At 49.1% G+C, this 21740-nt stretch overlaps 1 protein-coding gene across 1 annotated transcript in view; it reads right to left on the minus strand.

Annotated features, from left to right (window-relative positions):
* ZBTB48 (zinc finger and BTB domain containing 48) overlaps positions 1-21740 on the minus strand; it is a gene marked incomplete in the record, with an annotated part of 314981 nt that overhangs the window by 26784 nt on the left and 266457 nt on the right. Inside the window, 4 exon segments of the mRNA XM_077458264.1 lie at positions 4870-4962; positions 8201-8312; positions 12062-12339; positions 15655-16347. Coding sequence (XP_077314390.1) covers positions 4870-4962; positions 8201-8312; positions 12062-12339; positions 15655-16347 — 1176 coding nt within the window.

The raw sequence follows: 21740 nt of genomic DNA on the forward strand, positions 1-21740 counted from the left end.
GTCACTTTTTGGAACTAATCATTAAAAAAAAAAAAAATCGCTATATGGACCAGAGTTGCCAGCTCAATCCCTTTACTTGTTTCTGTTGTAGTGTATAAGGACACACTGAGCACCTGAAAGAGGATCTTCCATATTGGACTGGGAGTTCCCCGCTGTGTGCGCCGTCTCTCTTCAAAACGTAACCGACAGACTTCAGTATCCTATATTTTCCAAAGGCGATGTTTTAAAAGCCCCCTGCAGGTCATCAGTTTAGCGTTACGGAGGTGGTCTGGTTCAAGAATTATCGCTCTCACTCCGGCGTGCGCAGAGATATGCAATACATGCATTGCAATCAACGGTTTTATGCGTAGGAGCCCCCCGCCGCGCCTTTACATTCTTTCCTGGCCATGCTGGGACACTGTTAGGCGGACCCAGAAGTGACGCTTTACAAGTCATTTCCAAGTCAGCAACAAGGGGAGGAGAAGGGGGGGTGGGGGTGTGGGAGCAGGTGGTCGGCAGCGCTGCCACAGAATGCTCGTGACCCCAGCTACACTCATCAGGAGGGGTACCCCCACCAGTCTATTATGACCCCAGTTAAACGCACTATTGTGGAGGGCGATGGGAGTAAACTTCACAGAGAACTGGCCAGTCCATATAATGATGGTGGAGGAAGTACGGAGCTGACAGTAGGTGTGCAGCAGATACAACGGTTAACACCAAGGGGCAATCAAGGGGTTAAATGTGTGTTCCCTCAGCGTGTTCTAACTGGGAGGGGGGGGGAATAGGACTGACTGGGAGGGGAGACATATCGTCGTTCTTATTTAGTAGGAACGACGATATGTCTCCTCTCCCCTGACACAAGAGGGAGAGGGCTGAGAGTGGGGAACTTACAAGTAATAAGAGTATAAGTAACCCCCCCCCCCCCTTCTGATGGGTTTCTCTGGTGAAGGAGAAAGTGGGGGAAAAAAAAAAAGTGAAAACTACAAAAGTTTTAACCACTTCCAGTCCGGTGTTCTATCAGATTACGGCTACATGTCAGATCGTGTAACGGAAGTGACGTTCCGACCCAAAAAATACTTAGGCCCCTTTCACACGGGCGGATAGGATTGTGCTTTTAGCTGCGGACAGATGACATTATCTACCGCAGCTAAATGCACACAATGCTTTCCTATGGCCCCATTCACACACTGCGTTTAGCGACGGTTTTGTTACATGAGGTTTTGTGCAGATAGAAAAAATAAACTTGGCTGCGTCCAGGAACGATTTACTGCAACTATCTGCACATAACTGCAGGTTATCGCAGTTGTAAGATTTCTCCTGCAGATAGCAGCGGCAACAAGCAAAGAACAACAATAGGAAGCACATCAGAAATGGCAAGAATTTTCCAAACGCAGCCGCATGTAAACGCAGCTAAACGCAACGTACAACTGCAAGTGAACGCTGTGCCAGGATTCTCAAAATTATTTTCAAAATAACAAAACATGCTTTTAAAGTGGTTGTAAACCCTTACAACACACTTTGACCTACAGGTAAGCCTAGATTAAGGCTTACCTGTAGGTCCAAGAAATATCTCCTAAACCTACACGGTTTAGGAGATATTTGACGAAAGACAGGCACCGCTGTCTACGGCGCATGCGCCATAGACAGCGGCGCGCAGGCGCACTGAGCGCGGCATCATCAATGATGAAGATGCCGCATGTGTCGGCTCCCGTGCGCATGCGCGGGAGTGACGTCATCGCGGCTTCGCCGAATGACAGCGGCGGAGCAGCGAGACCCACCGAGAAGATGGATGCGCCGGACTACAGGGGACAGCGGTGACTTCGCTGGCTCCTGTGTCAGGTAAGTGACACATAATGGACTACTATGCGATGCGATGCATAGTAGTCCATTATGCTTTACCTTTGCAGGGAATGAAAGAGGAAGTAAACTCATCAGGGTTAACTTCCTCTTTAACAGCGGCAGAACAGCCGCCCGTGTGAAAGTGATCATAAAGGTTCGTGTTTTTTTAATAACAAACATGTCATACTTCCCTCCATTGTGAAGCTCGTTTATCCCGAACACCAACTTTCGGGGTCCCTCGGCGGCTCTCATGGCTCCTCCTCTTATCAGATAACCCCCTAGGAGAAGCTCTCTCTCCCGGGGGGGGGGGGGGGGTTACCTTGCGTACGCACACCCGAGTCCAGCATTTGCGTCCATAGACATGAATGCCAGACATGGCCCCTACCCTACCCCCCGGCGCCCGTGTCATTGGATTTGATTGACAGCAGCGGGAGCCAATGGCTGCACTGCCAATCGATCTATCCAATCAAGAGCCAAGAAACCCCAGGCAAAGGAAGGTGAAATTCCAAGGCTCAGGTAAGTATAACCGGGGCGGGGGGGGGGGGGGGGGGGGGGATTTGGGTTGCTGTCATTGCCAGGGTTTTTTTCACCTTAATGCATAGGATGAGGGTTTACAACCCCTTTAATGCGCATGCGCCATGCATTCCAAACACTTCATGATCTGTTGGGTATCGGTAATCTGATAGAACAGCCATGCAGACATCTTACTACATCCCGCTATGTCTTGAATTTAAGAGCAATTTTAACTGATTCCCAAACGGCTCACGCAGATATACTGCGGCACAGACGGGGTGGCACTGACGGGCACCAACAAGGCAGAACGGATGATTGTACCCGATTAGTGTAAACCAGGGTGGATATAAATCAATGATTTAAAAATAAATAAATATATAATAATAATAATAATTCAGATTATTGTGATTTAAATCAGATTTTTCTGGATTTCAAATCTGATTTATTTTTTTTATTTAAAATCAGATTTTTTTAAATGTAAAAAATTTTTTTGTTTTTTAATCACATTTATTTTAATAAAATGCGTTTGGAGTAAAAATCTAAAGATAGTTTTTCTATTTAAGATACATTAATAATTTAGTTTATTGAGCGTGAAATGGAGCTTAGATACATACCATGAGGCTGTATATTCTGCAATATTTAAATTTTTGGTAAACTCATTCAATGAATCCAAGCTCTGCAAGCTGAGATAACATGCCCTGTATTGATGCATTCACACAATTTCACAGTAACCATGGGATAAAACAAAGTTCATCAATATTCCTTTATCCCATTGTTTTGCAGATCTATGTACACCACAAACTGTATGATATGAGTCAGTTCTGATATCGCTGTTTTACCAACCTGACAGTTTATTATTCCAAATAGGAAACCTTCATTTTTGTTTGCAAATATTAAAAAGATTCTAACTACCAGTGAGAATGAGTCCTTACATTTAAAGAGCACCTGTCATTTCAGATCCATCATGGCAGCGCCTGTTAGCGGCATCCACTCACCTGCTGTCCTCACGTCCCTCATCTTGTTGCGTCACCGCCGCATCACCAACCGTCCCATTAAAGTGAATGGGAGTGTTGGTCCGCGGAGGGGACAACGGCGGGTCCAAAGAGGAGACAACTGCCGGACCGAGGAGGGCCCAACTGCCGGACCGAGGAGGGCCCAACTGCCGGACCGAGGAGGGCCCAACTGCCGGACCGAGGAGGGCCCAACTGCCGGACCGAGGAGGGCCCAACTGCCGGACCGAGGAGGGCCCAACTGCCGGACCGAGGAGGGCCCAACTGCCGGACCGAGGAGGGCCCAACTGCCGGACCGAGGAGGGCCCAACTGCCGGACCGAGGAGGGCCCAACTGCCGGACCGAGGAGGGCCCAACTGCCGGACCGAGGAGGGCCCAACTGCCGGACCGAGGAGGGCCCAACTGCCGGACCGAGGAGGGCCCAACCGCCGGACCGAGGAGGGCCCAACCGCCGGACCGAGGAGGGCCCAACCGCCGGACCGAGGAGGGCCCAACCGCCGGACCGAGGAGGGCCCAACCGCCGGACCGAGGAGGGCCCAACCGCCGGACCGAGGAGGGCCCAACCGCCGGACCGAGGAGGGCCCAACCGCCGGACCGAGGAGGGCCCAACCGCCGGACCGAGGAGGGCCCAACTGCCGGTCCGAGGAGGGCCCAACTGCCGGTCCGAGGAGGGCCCAACCGCCGGTCCGAGGAGGGCCCAACCGCCGGTCCAAGGAGGGCCCAACAGCGGGACAGTAGCTCTTTAAACATTATGATTTAAATCAAATCCACTCTGGTGTAAACGTCCGCTGTCAGAATTGTTGGTTACCGGCTCTTCTCTCCTCACGCTGAGACAGCGCGTGGGGAAAGGAATGCTGATAACCAGCAACTTTGATTACATGGGATCAGTTGTGATTGGACACAGTTGATCACATGGTAAAGGGCCGTTTTGATTGGCTCTTTACCGCGATCAGCTTTACACAGCAATCACAGAAGGTGCCAGCTGCGCACGGGGGGGTTAACTGCATGGTTCAGGGAGGGCATCCACGGATTACGAACTGGACGCTGTAGCCGTCTTTCGGCTATAGCACGGTCGGGAAGCGGTTAAGCTGATCACCAGGTTTCATTTAACTTTAAACAGGATCAAAAGCTGGTGCAAATGAACAATAGCAAAACTATTTGCTTCACCTACAAGGTGCACCTGCTGGGTGGCTTCAGCTTCATACGGTATACAGCGCTGTGGAACAGGGGACTTCAGGCTGAGCCCCGCAGAGCAACTCACAGGCAGCTTTGTATTCCAGGAATGAATACAAAGCTTCCTCTGATTGGCTGAGGTTGAAATAGTCACGTTATCTGCCCACCTCTTTGCTTCAGCCAATCAGAGGAAGCTTTGTATTTAATCATAAAAGTACAAAGCTTCCTTTGATTTGATGGGCAGAGATCCGCCCGACTCTATGTTGTTTCAGGATGGGAAGGTCTCCGCCCACTGCCGGAACTCGCAAGCCACGCCCGGCATATCACATGTAACCAATCCCGTCTCTCCACTCACCTTATAAGGCATATCTCCGGTGTGGGTCACCATATGAAGCCGCAACTCCATCCGTCTTTTAAATACCTCGTGACAAGAAGTGCAGCTAAATACCTGCAAGAGCAAAAGGGGAAATCTTCAGAGCGATATCAGAGCCAGCTTTATATTTCCAATCACGTTTCTTTATGCAGAGACGATCGTTTCATTTATTTTCATTAAAAGACAAATATTTTCAGCAAGTATCCGTTCTGATTCATCGTAAATCTAACGCTCCGTCTTTCTAGAAGCCCGTAGAAGACGGAATTACTTATAGCTCTATTCCACGGGGCTTCCCCCAAGTCAGTTGTGTGCCCCACCCCCCTCATGTACAATGCAGGGCCGGTGAACGATGTTGTAAGACAGGGATATGCAATTAGCGGACCTCCAGCTCTTGCAGAACTACAATTCCCATGAGGCATAGCAAGACTCTTAGAGCCACAAGCATGACAGCCAGAGGCAGAGGCATGATGGGACTTGTAGTTTAGCAACAGCTGGAGGTCCGCTAATTGCATATCAATGTTGTAAGATCTCCCACATTCTGGGGCTGCAGCAGATTAGAGTGAAGGCAGCCCGAGGAGCCAGAAATAAGGTATTTTCTGGGTTCTATTCACCTAGCACAGAGCTTTTTAACATTAGTCATAGCACCCTATGAAGAAATTGGAAAATCTCCTTGCACCCCATTCTAAAAATGGGGGTCCTCCGTCATATTACAATCCCCAATTTCAAATCAGAGCTCACAGTTTTCCCCCAATTACATCAGGGTCCACATTCCCCCCCACCACCACGCACTCACATCAGAGCCCCCCACAGTTTTCAGTATCCCCCCCCCCCCCACATCACATAGAACTGCTCAGTCCTCCCAATCACATCAGAGTCCTCATTCCCCCCATCCAATCTCATATGCTTCCTTAATTGATCCTCCCCTTCCCCCATTACATCAGAGTCCTCAGTATCCCCGCCCCCCCCACATCACTCAGAGTCCTCAGTATCCTCCCCACATCACATGGGACTGCTCAGTCCTCCCAAGCCCCACTTCCCTCAATCACATCAGAGTCCTCAGAACACCTTCCCACTCTTCCGAGTCACATCAGAGTCCTTATTCCCCCCCCCCACCCAATCTCATATGCTTCCCTAATCCCTCCCCCCCATCTCCCAAGTCCTTCCACCCCCCCCCCTCAAAATCACATCAGGGTCCTCAGTCCCCCCCCCAATCACATCAGGGTCCTCAGTCCCCCCCCCAATCACATCAGGGTCCTCAGTCCCCCCCCCCCCAATCACATCAGGGTCCTCAGAACACCCTCCTACTCTTCCAAATCACATCAGAGTCCTCACTTGCCCCACCCAATCTCATATGCTTCCTTAATCCCTCCTCCCCTACTCCCATTATATCAGAGTCCTCAATATCCCCCCCCCCCTTCAGGACCCTGCCTGCCCCCCCCCCCCCATCACAACAGAGTCCCCAGTTTCTCCCCTTTACATTGGAGTCCTCAGTCCCCTCCACACCCATCATTCGTACCCCCTTCCCTTTTACATTCCCTTTTCCCCTCAATTCCCCTCCCAACCTTTTGACAAGAGAGTCCTACCCTCCCATCTTCCCTACAACACGGTTGTTACAGCATGGCAGAGGGGGTGGAGCAGGTCTGAACGGAGGCGGACTTCTGTCCCCTTCTGAATGCCGCCCCCCCGCTCAGGATCCTGTCCTCCAAATCACATCAGAGTCCTCAGTTTCCCCAATTACATTGGAGTCCTCAGTCCCCTCCACACCCATCAGAGTCATCATTCCCCCCCAATCACATCAGAGTCCTCAGTTTCCCCAATTACATTGGAGTCCTCAGTCCCCTCCACACCCATCAGAGTCATCATTCCCCCCCCAATCACAGCAGGGTCCTCAGAACACCTTCCTCACTCTTCCAAATCACATCAGAGTCCTCATTCCTCCCACCCAATCACATTCGATTCCTCCATCCATCCTACCCTTCCCCCATTACAGAGTCCTCAGTATCCCCCCCCCTCAGGAGCCTGCCCCCCCCCCCCCCCCAAAAAAAAAAATCACATCAGAGTCCTGAGCCTCCCCCTATTACATCTGAGTCCTCAGTCCCCTCCACACCCATCATTCAGACCCCCTTTCCCTTTTACATCAAAGTTCTCAGTCTCCTCTCCATCCACCACTTTCTCATCAGAGTCCCCTCAGTTCCCCCCAACCTTTTGCCACAAGAGTCCTATCCTCCCATCTTCCCTACAACATGGCTGTTAGAGCATGGCAGAGGGGGTGGAGCAGGTCTGAACAGAGGCGGACTTCTGTCCCCTTCTGAATGCCGGTGCTGCCCTGAACTCCCCCCAGATAAGCATCATGCACCTCCATGGTGCTGGTGGCCGGCCGGCCTGCACGACACCCTGCAATAATACCAGTAGCCATGTGGCATCCCTGACATGCCCAGATGGCACCACTAGTGAGAAACACTGTGTGGCACGGCCACTGATTAACAATGAGGGAACCTTCCCCCACCAGACTCAAGATATAAACAATATCCTTTGGTTGTTAAAAAGAGCAGGAGGGTTGGGACTTTGTATGAAGCACGTGGCTGCAAATGCATAGATTGGTGAATCCTTTGGTTGTTCTCTTATATCGAAAATAAAAGATTACAAAAATGACGAAACAATTCTCATACGACAGAATAAAAATTCGGAAAGTGATGTCATGTATTGTATTTTTGGATGAAAACTGTACAGATTAAAAGAAAACCCGTATGTTCTGGTATCGTAGGAGGAAACATTTCTGGTTTGTCCCTTCGGAAATATTAGATGAACTGTCGTGACCGGTGTTCTGCCATAACGTGTTCGGCCATCATATAGTGTCCACCCCACAGTACGGAGCAGACGAAGCTTTGGAAAATCTCCGAAGCTGAACGGCGCCTGCGCCGTGAGTGGAGGTGGTAGCCCCACCATCCAAGCGGACATAGGGTTGTGAATATTAGAGGGCCCCTTGCGGGCGAGCTTCACTCGTCACACTTCGGGCTCGGCCTCGCTGCGCTCGGCTCTTTTATATTCCTACTCTTTGTCCACTTGGATGGTGGGGATAGAACCTGGACTCACGGCGCAGGTGCCGTTCATCCTCGGCAATTTTCTGAATCTGTGTTGCTGTGTACTGCGCATGCGCAGTACGCAGCGGACACTATCGGATGGAGGACCTTATATGATAGGACACCGGCTCTGGAAAGCTCTGTAGTAAACCATCAGATTATCGTACGATCGTTTCGAAAGCGGTACTTTTCGTACAATTTTCTGGTCCTGTGTACAGGGCCTTTGGACTCACCTGTTCGGTTCGGCTCATACAGTTCCGGGCTTCATGTTCCAACAAGTTTTCCTTCCTGAAGTAGGATTTCCCGCACTTCGTACATTCAAAAGGCTTCTCCCCCGTGTGCTTTCTAAGGAAAGGAAAACGATAAAGTCTCAGTGTCATGATAGAAAACTTCCAGCAATGGCAGAGGGATGGCGCTCCAAGCATTGAACCTTCTTCTGCAGTCTATTCTAAAGCCAGAACTTTTTTTAATTTTTTTATTTTTGGACACAAAGTGGCGGTGGGGTCAGAACCGCCCCCCCCCCCGTCAAGTTTCCTTTGCTGTCCGTGTCCCTGTTGGGGAGATTTGCACTATTTGTCCTGGGACTTGAGTTATCAGAACAGGAATGGAGGGGGAACACTTTCGGGGTGGGGGAGGGTTACCTGTTCCAGTGACCTTTGTGTAAGAGGGGATTTCCCTCACTTCCTGTTGCATCTACAGGATTGGAAGTCTCACCCCCCCCAGAGTAAAATCAAGCTAGACAATGGCAACAATCCAGCTAGTGAGATGGGCAACCCCAACGACACCACACAATGGAGACAGACCCCCTTCCTGAGAGCAGATACTGATGTTAGAGAGGAAAATAGATGGGAGGGCAGACTGCAGAGGCACTGTAATGTAAAGAGGGGCTGTGATGTAAAGGGGGCACTGTAATATAAAGGGGACTGCACTGTAAAGGGGCACTGTTACAGTAACTTCTTGTTGGCCTCAAAAGTCAAGGATTCAGTCCAGTAGTCAGCAGAGGAACGTCAAGAACCAGCCTTCCCCTGCAATAATCGGCCTTGAATTTGGGGTCCTCCTCACCACCCTCAGACATCACGTAAATAGTAAACACTTCCTACTGATCAATAATCATTTAAATCTAGTGCAGCCATTCCCAACCAGGGTTCCATGGAACCCTGGGGTTCCTCCAGAGGTTTGCTAGGGGTTCCTTGAGCTGTGGCTGATGGACCACCTATTTGATGGTGCCTACAGAGTTCAAGGTTCACCATCACTTAGCAAAGCTAACAGCATGACACCAAATATCTTTTTTTAGCTGTCTTTAAGGGTGGCAATCTGAACACAACTTTAAAGGGGGGCATTCTTCCTATTGACCACCTATATAAGGAGTATTGTTCCTATTGAGCCCCGATGATCTGGTTTTAATAAGGGTTCCTCGAGACATGAAAATAGTTTTTGGGTTCCTCTAGGGCAGGGGTGTCCAAACTTTTTTCAAAGAGGGCCAGATTTGATGAAGTGAACATGCTCGAGGGCCGACCATTTTGCCCGACATTCTTTGAACCATTGAAAATTCGGTCTAAGTGTGTCCATCCGAGCACTAATACGCGGCCCAACAAGAATTCTCTTGCCTTTGTCGCGCTCGTTCCCAACACACAGACGAATGCTCTGCACTTTAGGGGGTACCGTTAATTCTTAATGGTACCCCACACATTGGAAAATGTAGGGTGCTTTTGGTGCAGTGCAATTTAAAAAAAAAAGCTCGGGAACTTCTTTCCCTGCATTTTTGTGAGTAGGGAAGACCATTGAAATTAATGGGCTGCCCTACACACAGTACGCAGCCACACAGATGTTGCATTTACGGGCTTAAAACGGGTGGTGAGGAGGCAACATAATGCCTCTTTACCACCATTCAAATGCCTCTGAAAAGAGATCTGTGCATGGATTGCTTTTCAGAGGAGCAGCAGTCCTGGCTAATATCACACCAAGCCCTACAAAAGCAGTTTTGATGGTATAAGAATGGGGGGGGGGGGGTCAGGATTAAAAGTAACATACACACAGACGCAAGCACACACATTCAGACACATATACAGACAAATGCACGCCGCACACACATACAGACACATGCATACACATACATGCACACACATACAGACATACAGACACATGTGCACACACACACACATACAGACATACAGACACACGCACATACACGGACACATGTGAACACACACATACATACATACATACAGACACACGCACATGCACACACACACAGACGCAGACACATGGGCACGCACAAAGACATACATACAGACACATGTGCACACACACACGTGCAGACACATGTGCACACACACACGTGCAGACACATGTGCACACACACACGTGCAGACACATGTGCACACACACACGTGCAGACACATGTGCACACACACACGTGCAGACACATGTGCACACACACACACATGTGCACACACACACACGTGCAGACACATGTGCACACACACACACGTGCACACACATGTGCACACACACACAGACACATGTGCACACACACACATACAGGCACATGTGCACACACACACATACAGGCACATGTCGGCACACACACACATACAGGCACATGTCGGCACACACACACATATAGACACATGTGCGCACATACAGGCACATGTCGGCACACACACACATATAGACACATGTGCGCACATACAGACACATGTGCGCACACACACACATACAGACACATGTGCGCACACACACACATACAGACACATGTGCGCACACACACACATACAGACACATGTGCGCACACACACACATACAGACACATGTGCGCACACACACACATACAGACACATGTGCGCACACACACACATACAGACACATGTGCGCACACACACACATACAGACACATGTGCGCACACACACACATACAGGCACATGTGAGCGCACACACACACACATACAGGCACATGTGAGCGCACACACACACATACAGGCACATGTGAGCGCACACACACACACATACAGGCACATGTGAGCGCACACACACACACATACAGGCACATGTGAGCGCACACACACACATACAGGCACATGTGAGCGCACACACACACATACAGGCACATGTGAGCGCACACACACACATACAGGCACATGTGAGCGCACACACACACATACAGGCACATGTGAGCGCACACACACACATACAGGCACATGTGCGCACACACACACATACAGGCACATGTGCGCACACACACACATACAGGCACATGTGCGCACACACACACATACAGGCACATGTGCGCACACACACACATACAGGCACATGTGCGCACACACACACATACAGGCACATGTGCGCACACACACACATACAGGCACATGTGCGCACACACACACACACACACACACACACACACACATATACAGGCACATGTGCGCACACACACACACACACACACACACACACACACATACAGGCACATGTGCGCACACACACACATACAGGCACATGTGCGGACACACACACACACACACACACACACACACACACGCACATGTGCGCACACACACACACATACAGGCACATGTGCGCACACACACACAGACACATGTGCGGACACACACACACACACACATACAGACACATGCGCACACACACATACAGACACATGTGCACACACACACATACAGACACACGTGCACACACACACATACAGACATACATGCACACACATACACACACATGAATAAAGCCCTTTTTAACATTAATTTAGCTTGTAGCATAGTACAGTACCTTTGCAGCTTCCTCATTCAGCCGGGTACTGCACTGTAGGGGGAAGCAGAGAGCACAGCACACTCCTCTGCACTTTACTTTCACTTTTGAAGCTCACGGAGCTTCTCACAGTGCCGGGGTTCGGATCATCTGACAGCGCTGATCCCGCGGCACACTAAATTGAGAAAGACCAGGCGGGCCGTTCAAAACCGGACTGCGAGCCGCAATTGGTCCGCGGGCCGGACTTTGGACATGCCTGCTCTAGGGTTAAAGGGTTGAGAAAGCCTGATCTAGTGTGATGTACAGCCTGGTGAGCACGGTCTTGTTGCATTACCTGTTATGGACTTTGAGATAATACTTGCTGAGGAACTTCTTGTGACATATGGGACATTCCACAGGGGCGTTGGCATTTTTTTTGTTCTTCAGCTCTTCCCCATCAGCCATGGAGTCATTAGTGGATGCTTCCAAAGGAACGATCTTCTTTGGCATGCAGGACCTCCTCTTGGAGCTCGGCATCTTCCTCTCCAAGACAAAGTCTTCATCCAGGTCATCCTCCATATAATCTGAGCCGTCTGCTATGACGTCATGGATCTGGTCCACCTCCAACTCCCACTGCAACAGAACAGACACTTCTTTAAACGATCAGAACTTTAAAACGGGAGCATCTAGCTTTACACGACAATTTCAGAACTTGAAAGTGCTTTCTGTCAATCTTAATTCCCATTTGGATTAGTTGCCTGAGCTGGAGGATACCTGAGGCAGCTAAATCACTAGGGATGGGCTCAGGTTCGGATCGTAGTCCCAACCCACCTGAGCAATTCTGACAGGAAGCTGTCATGATTGCTTTGAACCGCTAAATAAATTAATAAATATATATTGCAACGACCGCCATTTTTATTCTCTAGGTGGGTCTCTGCTAAAAATATATATATATATATATATATATATAATTTTTTTTTTTTTTAGCAGAGACCCACCTAGAGAATAAAAATGGCGGTCGTTGCAATTTTTGATGTCACACAGTATTCGCACAGCGATCTTTCAAATGCTTTTTCTTTGGAAAAAATACACTTTAAATGAATAAAAAAAAAAAAAAAAACACACACAACGGTTACCCCAGTTTTTTTTGGATAATATGAAAGATGATGTTAAGCCAAGTAAATAGATATATAACATGTGACGCTTTAAAATTCCGCACGCTCGCGGAATGGCGCCAAACTGCGGTACTTAAAAATCCCCATAGGTGATGGTTTATAATTTTCTAGGGGTTACATGTTTACAGACTTTCACACTGAGGAGCGCCGGGGGTAAAGCGCTGCTATTTTTAGCGGCACTTTACCATCCTTTTTTGCTTTTACTGCCGCTTTTAACCCCCCGTGAACGGCCGAAAAAAAGATTTAAAATCGCCCGCAAAGCCCCGCTTTGCGGGCACAGCCCATTGATTTCAATAAGCAGGGGCGCTTTAGGAGCGTTGTATACAGCGCCTCAAAGATGCTGCTTGCAGGACTTTTTTTTATGCATCCTTAAAGCGCACCGCTCCAGTGTGAAAGCACTCGGGCTCTCACATTGGAGTGAAAGGAGAGGCGCTTTACAGGCGATATTTTGCCTGTAAAGCGCCTCAGCGTGAAAGGGGTCTTACAGAGGGGGCCTAGCTCTAGAATTATTGCTCTCGCTATAACGATTGTGGCGATACCTCACGTGTGTGGTTTGATCACAGTTTACCTATGCTTGCGTGACTTGCGCATGCGTTCGCTTCTGCGCACAAACACAGAGGGATTGGGGCACATTAAAAAAAAAAGAAATTCTTTTTTTAGCACTTTATCTTTTATTATAACTAAATGTAAACATCCCTTGTAAAAGAAATAAGGATGACAGGTCCTATTTATTGAAAGATCTGGGATCAAAAAGACCCGAGATCTCTCATTTACCTTTAAAAGCAAAAAACACAAAATTGCTTATTATGGCCCGGGAACCGGGAGCGAGGTCAGACGTCGATCCAGTTTTCTGAGGGCATACAGACAAGTGGCAGCCCGGAAAGCGGCGGGGGAAGGGTACTTTTGACGCAGAACCAGCCACAGGAAAAAAAATAATACCGGGATAATGGCAGCTAGCTGCTGTCATAACCCTGGTATTTAAACGACACAGTAATGGAGTATTTTTTACTATGGGCCGGTCGTCATGTTGTTAAACAAGACATAGCGAGATAGATACGCGGGCTGTCACTTCTGATCCGGTAGTCATCCTGATCCTCAGACTTCAATTGCCTTATAAATCAAATGACCTCAAAGAAGTAGGCAGCAAGTGTAGTCAACGTGAAGTCATTCCTTCTAATCTACAGGCTTGCGGCAGAATAGCGATTAAACCCATTAGGCTGGTATTAGAGTCAGGACAAAACGCTACTGCGGAGGTCAGCAGTGGTGGCCTCCTGCTTCCTGTAAGCCCAGGTTACCTTTAAAAGAAAACTCCAGAGTATCAGGATGCCTGTTCTAGATGGATAGTTTACCTGGCTCCTAAGACACCACTGGTTGTGTAAAGACATAGAAGATGGTAAATTATTGACCATTATACCTAATAGCGGTCAGTTACATTCAACTGGACTTGTACTATAATGTTGAAGACATTTCATAACTTATCCAAACCAGTTCTGATGAGTGTCAGGAAGGTACCCCGGCACTTATACCCACACAAGAAGCACCAACACCTTGGAAAGATGTGTTATTGTTCAAGAACAGGATGGGGATGTGAAAGCTGTGGAACCCTTTAGAAAGGGTAGAACAGACACCTTGATCCAACCATGGAAAAGGTAGAGGTTCTTGGGCAAGAACAGAATGGGAGGTGTGAAAGTTGTGGAACCCCTAAGCCCTTGTACACACGGTCCGAGAATCAGACGGAATGCGTCTTATCGGACCGTGTTGTCGGATAATCCGACTGTGTGTGGTATGCATCGGACTGATTCCGTCGGACCCAATTTTCCAACATGTTGGAAATATTTTCCGACCAACTGGTTCGATCGGACATACTCCGATCATGTGTAGGGAATTTTGATCGGACCAAGTGCCACGCATGCTCAGATCAAATTCCTACATCAAAGCTATTGGCTACTAGTCCCATCGTGTGTATGCAACAGTTTCGGACAAGATCCGACAGGCAAAATCCGATGGATTTGGTTGGCAGAATGTCCGACTGTGTGTACAGTGGCTTAGAAAGGGTAGAACAGACACCTTGATCCAACCATGGAAAGGGTAGAGGTTCTTGGCCAAGAACAGAACGGGAGGTGTGAAAGTTGTGGAACCCCTTAGAAAGGATAGAACTGACACCTTGATCCAACCATGGAAAGGGTAGATGTTCTTGGGCAAGTCACCTAAGCTTCATAGGCGTTAATTCTTCAAATCACATGGCTGAAGGTGTGAATTGTTGTCAAAATGCCGGGGTAAAGACAAATATTGTTGAAGGCCCTCGCTCTTGCTCCAGGCTCAATGTAGATGGCCTTTTCCATGTCTCTTGAGAACCGGTTGTCCTCTTTGCCCAAAATGTGGACCTCACTCTTCTTCGAGATGCCGTTTTAGCATCACTATCCCGGCATTTTGATAACAATTCACACCTTCAGCCATGTGGCTCAAAAGATTAACACCTATGAAGCCTCCTTGATGGCAAGGATGGAATTGGGTAACAAGAACTAGGCGATTCCACAATTTTTACACCTTCCATCCTGTTCTTGGCAAAGAACATCTAACTTCCAATCCATAGTTGGATCAAGGTTTCTGTTCCCCATGACTAAAAATGGTGCAGTATGTTCCCGACACTCAATGGGACTAAAAGGGCTTGGATGAGCTTCAAATTGTTGATATGGAACAAGCCCAGTTGTTTGTGGCCAACTACAATTACATATACCATGACCTGGAGAGCCGGGAGCCTCCACAGACTTACCGTTATACAGTCTCCATCGCTGCCAATACACGGCCCGTTCTTCTGCCCTCTCCTCTGCCTCTTGAACTCCCTCCTCTCAACAATTTCTGGGTCCTTCAAGACGACTTCCTGAAATGGAGTAATCGCCACTGTCCCTTGGAGCAGGGAAAGGCCGTTGTCCTGTTCATTGGCCGGCTCCGCTGGGACTTCACTGTCCGCCAGCACGTTGCTGAGCTCCGATATTCCCTTTAGAGTATCCTCTCCATCCGACTCCTCCGCCTCTTTCAGGTGTCCATTCAAGGTCTCCAACGTTCCAGACTGTTGGAAAAAATCTTCGGTCCGGTCAACGGACTCAAAACACTTTGGCTGGAACTGTTCACAGACCTCAACAGCTTCAAAAATACCCAATTCCTTGGAGGCCGAGAGGACCTTCTCCACATTGTGATGGGATAGAGTCAGCTCCCCTGTGTAGAGGAAATCCAGGAGGAGGCCCATGACCTCCGAGAAGCGTTCATGAAGGATAATGTTTGGGGAGCTGCCGTCTCCATAAAGGCTCTGGAAGAACGGGCTGCTGCAAGCAAGGATACTCCAGTGGGCTTTAAACTGGAGATCTCCAACGACAAGGGTGGCATCGCAGTACCGGCCGGCTTCTCTCTGCTTGTTGAGGGCTTGGAGGACCTTGATGCTGTGCTGGATGAACACATTATCCATGACCTGAAGAACACAACACAAAACATTGGAAGATCCTTGTATATGAGAAATATTCCTTTTCTTTTACTCCCGACTGAATGGAAAGGCAGGGGAGCAAAAGGAAGGCAAGTATGACTGACGGGGGAGATCTTCATTAAAGGAAGACTGGTACTTTGTCCTGCATGAGCCGAGGACAGGGTCACTTTAATGCAGGGCAATAGACACATTAACAACATGCAGGACACGTGAAGCATGCTGGTAGGATAACCCAATAGGAAGTGTATTTATGCAGAAGTCAGGAATGGTGGTCATCCCTGCCCCTAGCAATGTGCCCTGCCCTTACCACTCCACCCCTACCTTAACCCATCTTTCCTGCCATTACGGCTTCTCCCTCCTCTTCCCTACAATTACCAATCTTCTCTGCCCTTACCCACCCTGCCTTTGCCACTCTTCTCTACCCTTACCACTCCTCCCTCCTCTTCCCGACCCTTACCACGCCTTCCCTACATAAACCACTCTTCCCTGCCCTTACCATTCCTCCCTCCTCTTCTCTGCCCTTACCACTCCTCCCCTACATAAACCACTCTTCCCTACCCTTACCATTCCTACCTCCTCTTCCCTACAATTACCAATCATCTCTGCCCTTACCCCACCTTCGCCATTCTTCTCTACCCTTACCACGCCTCCCTCCTTTTCCTTGCCCTTACCACCATTTCCCTACATAAACCTCTCTTCTCTACCCTTACCACCTCTTCCCTACATAAACCACTCTTCCCTGCCCTTACCATTCCTCCCTCCTCTTCCCTTCAATTACCAATGTTTCCTGCCCTTACCACTCCTCCCCTACCTTCACCTCTTTTCTATCCTTACCAATCTTTTCTGCCCCTACAACTCTTCCCTACCCTTACCATCCTTCCCCTGCCCTTACCTATCCTCATTGCCCTTGCCACTACACTTGACACCACCTCAATACACCTGCTGTCACCACCACAGCTGCCCCCCCCCCCCTTCTCCCTTTTTAGAATGGGCGCAATTCTGCTTGTCTCTAAAACAGTAATAGAGTGGAAACCTTGTGGGGGGGGGGGGGGGGGGCAACTAGGGATTCCCTCCTTTTGGTGGGATTTCCTCTCACTTCCTGTTGTGGCTTTAGAACAGGAAGTGAAGAAAACTCTCCCCAAAGGGACACAAATGGGAAGGAGTTATAACCCTCCTTTATGCAATCCAAAATGAAAAAAAGAAAAAGAATGTTTTTCCCCCCTTAATTCTACTCTAAAGCGGTAATAAACCCAAATCCAAAACTGTAATATATTGCAGCTCACCAATCATTAGATGTGGCAGCTGCATTCGTTTTCCTTTTTTTGACCCCCCCCCCTTCTGTTCTCAACTGGTGATCTGGCCAGTAATACACCTCCTGTATTAGAGCGCCCTCACTCTGGAATAAGGAGAACAGGGGGCACCTTTTGACAGCAGCATTATCAGTCTTGGGGGGGGGGGGGGGGGAGGGGAGTGTTAAATGTATTAGCAGATTTAGCTACACTAACAAATTGAAGCCAAACTCCAGCTCACACTTTATAATCGGCTACAGCAGTTTTATTTCCTTTTTTGGGGGTTTTACATAAATAAAAGCCGATCTTTGTAAGCACCCCTGTCAGTGGTAAACGGGTTGTCCCAACCATCAAACTGATACATCAGCAGGGGAGCTTGTACTTTTGAAAAACTGAATTACTGGCAGGATCGCCAAATGAAAACAGAAGAAGCAAAACCTAAAAAAGAAAACGAATGCAGCCGTCACATCTAAGAATTGGCTGCAGTACAATAAATGTTTGCTTTTTGGGTTTTAAGGGGTTGCAAAAGGCAGAAGGTACATTCTGTGCATGAAGATAAAATAATTCTGTGTGCAGCCCCCTCCCCCCCCCCATACTTACCTGAGCCCCATCTCTCTCCAGCGATGTTGCAGGAATGTCTTGGCAGTCCAGTACTCTCCCTCCTCATTGGCTGAGAGACGGCAGCATGGCGCCACTGGCTCTCTCTGCTGCTAGATGTCAGTGAGCCAATGAGAAGAAAGAGGGGTGGGGCCGAACCGCAGCTCCGTGTCTGAATGGATACACTGTCACTGATGGAGACTCTTTACCATGTGATCAGCCGTGTCCAATCACATCTGATCACGGTGAGTACAGGAAAAGCCGTGTATCGGATTTTCCTCTTTCCTGTCTGTTAGACATGAGCAGAGAAGAGCCGATCGGTTGCTCCTCTGATTTGGGGGGGGGGGGGGTCTATGTTGATTGTTTATCAGCGCAGCCCCCCAACCAAGGATGTCCACCCAGGACCACCAGGGATACCCACCACTTGTGACCACCAGGTATACTACCCTTGGCCACCAGGGATGCCAATCAGTGCCAAACACTAATGCATGCCAATCAGTGATGCCCATCAGTACCATCCATCCGTGCCACCTATCAGTACCACCTATGTGTCCCATCAGTGTCCGTCAGTGAAGAAGAAAACGTACTTATTTACAAAGTTTTGTAACAGAAACAAAAAAAAAAGTTTTGTTTTTCCAAATTTTCAGTCTTTTTTTTTTTTTATTTGTTTAGCAGAAAATAAAAACCGCAGAGGAGATCAAATACCAGCAAAAGAAAGATCTATTTGTTGGGAAAAACTGATAAAAATCTCAGTTGTGTACAGTGTCACGTGCCCAGTATTGAAGCGGTTAATCCCCTCCACACGTAGGGACCCCGGCACGCGCGCACACACACACACACACACGTGGGGACCCCGGCACGCGCACACACACACACACGTGGGGATCCCGGCACACACACACACGTGGGGACCCCGGCGCACACACACGTGGGGACCCCAGCACACGCGCACGCACACACACACACGTGGGGATCCCGGCACACACACACACGTGGGGACCCCGGCGCACACACACGTGGGGACCCCGGCGCGCGCGCACACACACACACACACACACACACGGGGACCCCGGCGCACGCGCGCACACACACACACGTGGGGACCCCGGCGCGCGCGCGCACACACACAAACACACGTGGGGACCCCGGCACACACACACGTGGGGACCCCGACAATGCACACACACACACACACGGGGACCCCGGCACGTGCGCACACGTGGGGATCCCAGCACACATACACAGACGTGGGGATACCGACACGCGCACACACATGTGGGGACCCCAGGACACATGCACACAGACGCCGCCGATCTTCCCAATTACGGAGATCACAGATCGGACACGGTCTGCGTGCATTGTGTGTTCACACCACACACATCTCTGCGCTGGGGCTGCACTTCATCCATTTAGAAGGGATCACACATGTCATTATAAATATATATATATATATATATATATATATATATATATATATATATAAATATATATATATATATATATATATATATATATATATATATATATATATATATATATGTGTGTGTGTCATTACACAGGTCACGCTGATAACCGGACTGTGAGGAGCCGCACACACAGGGGGGACATGCAGACTCCATGCAGATGTCCCTCCTGGGAGGAGAACCTGAGACCCGGTGCTGCACAGGGAGGATTGCTGATCACAGAGCCATAGAACACTATGGCGGCCCCCACCAAAACACCACTCAGGGGGTCTCCAGGACTCTTCCCTCTGGGGGAGAACACACACCCCTCACCCTCTTATATACCGGCCACTTCCCGGCTCACCCTGCACCTCCAGGCTGCTCCTCTCTGCGTCCGGCCGGCCGCTCTCGCGAGATCTCATGTCACATGACATCCGGCATTCACACAGGACGTCCCGCCGCCATCTTGGTTGTGGCAAACTACTTATGGAAACCGCCGGCGAACAGATCGCTGTACCGGCAATGTGATCCCCCCGTAGGATATAACTATCCCCGCTCTGGTCTACAGGACCGCTGGAAATGAGTCAGGTCGTGGGTGTGAGGCGGGCGGGCGGGCTAGTGAGCGGCCGCCATCTTGGTTGTGGCAGTCTGTATGTAAATCCCGGCTGGCTGGATCTCGATGCTGAGATGTGATTCTCACAGTGGAGAGATGAATTCCTGATCTGCTCTGCCGGTGTCACGTCACATTCCGCTACCTATCATATTCCGCTACCCATCACATTCCGCTACCCATCGCATTTGGCTACCCGCTGGAATGCGCATGTGCGACGCCGCAATATGCGATCCAACACAGGGCCCCTTGCCGCACTTCGCTCGGCATAATTATAATCCGGATGGTGGGGCGTGAGCCTGGACTCAGGGGTGTGGGCACAAAATTCTGAGCAGGCGCCGATCGCCTCAGTGTTGGAACGCATATGGCGGCGTCGCGCATGCGCAGTCCGGCAGGGAGCCAAATGTGTCCCCACATGAAATGTTTGTCCGTTTTTTTCACACAAATAAAGCTTTCTTTTGGTGCTATTTAATCACCGCTGGGTTTTTTATTTTTTGCACTATAAATCAAAAAAGACTGAAAATTCAGAAAAAATAAATAAATAAAATTCTTTGTTTCTGTTAACATTTATTGCAGAGTATTGCACAGTGTTGCAGAGTATTTTTTTTTTTTACTTTTTTTTTTTTTCCAAATAACGTTTTATTCACCATCAGTGAAAACATAGGCATAGAAACAGTACAGTAGTGCAATAAGAGACAATCACATATAGGGCTATACAGAAGTAAATATAGGTATGTGACAGGCAGCAGCGGAGCACAAACATGTGCCATAGAGTCCAGTGTTTCGGGCGATGGAGTGTCACGGGGCGGGGGGCACCAAAAATCAGCCATCCGCCCCATAGCCCCCATGACCCAGTACATGCTGCCCAGTGGCCTAAACCAAACATAAAATGCATAGCAAGTGAGAATCGCTATAAAAACTATAGAGATGAGAAAGAAAAACAGAGAAAGGGGAAAGAAAAGAAAGAAAAGAAAGAGGAGAAAGTGCCAGAAATCCAGGTCGTCATGCCTCACCCATTTCGCCCCTAGTCTTCCCGCAGTCGCCATCTCTCCCATATTCGGTCGAATTCCTCCAGCCTGTCCCTCAATCTGGCCGTCATCTTCTCCATTAATTCTACGTCCTTAATCCTGGAGTAGAGGGCCTCCATAGATGGGGCCAGTCTACTCTTCCAGTTAAGGGCTATTAGACAACGAACTGCAGTAAGGATATGCCGCAGAAGCTGCCGAGACGGCTTAGCCATCCGCGGTTGGGACAGGCCAAAAAGATAGAACTTGGGCGTAAACGGGATAGGCACCTCAAATACCCGGCCAAGGAGCTGTTGGGTTGATGTCCAGAATGGGGCTATCAAAGGGCAGGCCCAATATATGTGAAGTAGGGTGCCTCTGTCCTGAAGGCAGCGCCAGCATCGATCAGAGGCAGAGGGGTAGATTTTGTGGAGCACGG

The sequence above is a fragment of the Lithobates pipiens genome, unplaced genomic scaffold (genome assembly GCF_037356315.1).
Source record: "Lithobates pipiens isolate NorthernLeopardFrog02 unplaced genomic scaffold, aLitPip1_a1.2 Scaffold_27, whole genome shotgun sequence".
NCBI classification, from domain to species: domain Eukaryota; kingdom Metazoa; phylum Chordata; class Amphibia; order Anura; family Ranidae; genus Lithobates; species Lithobates pipiens.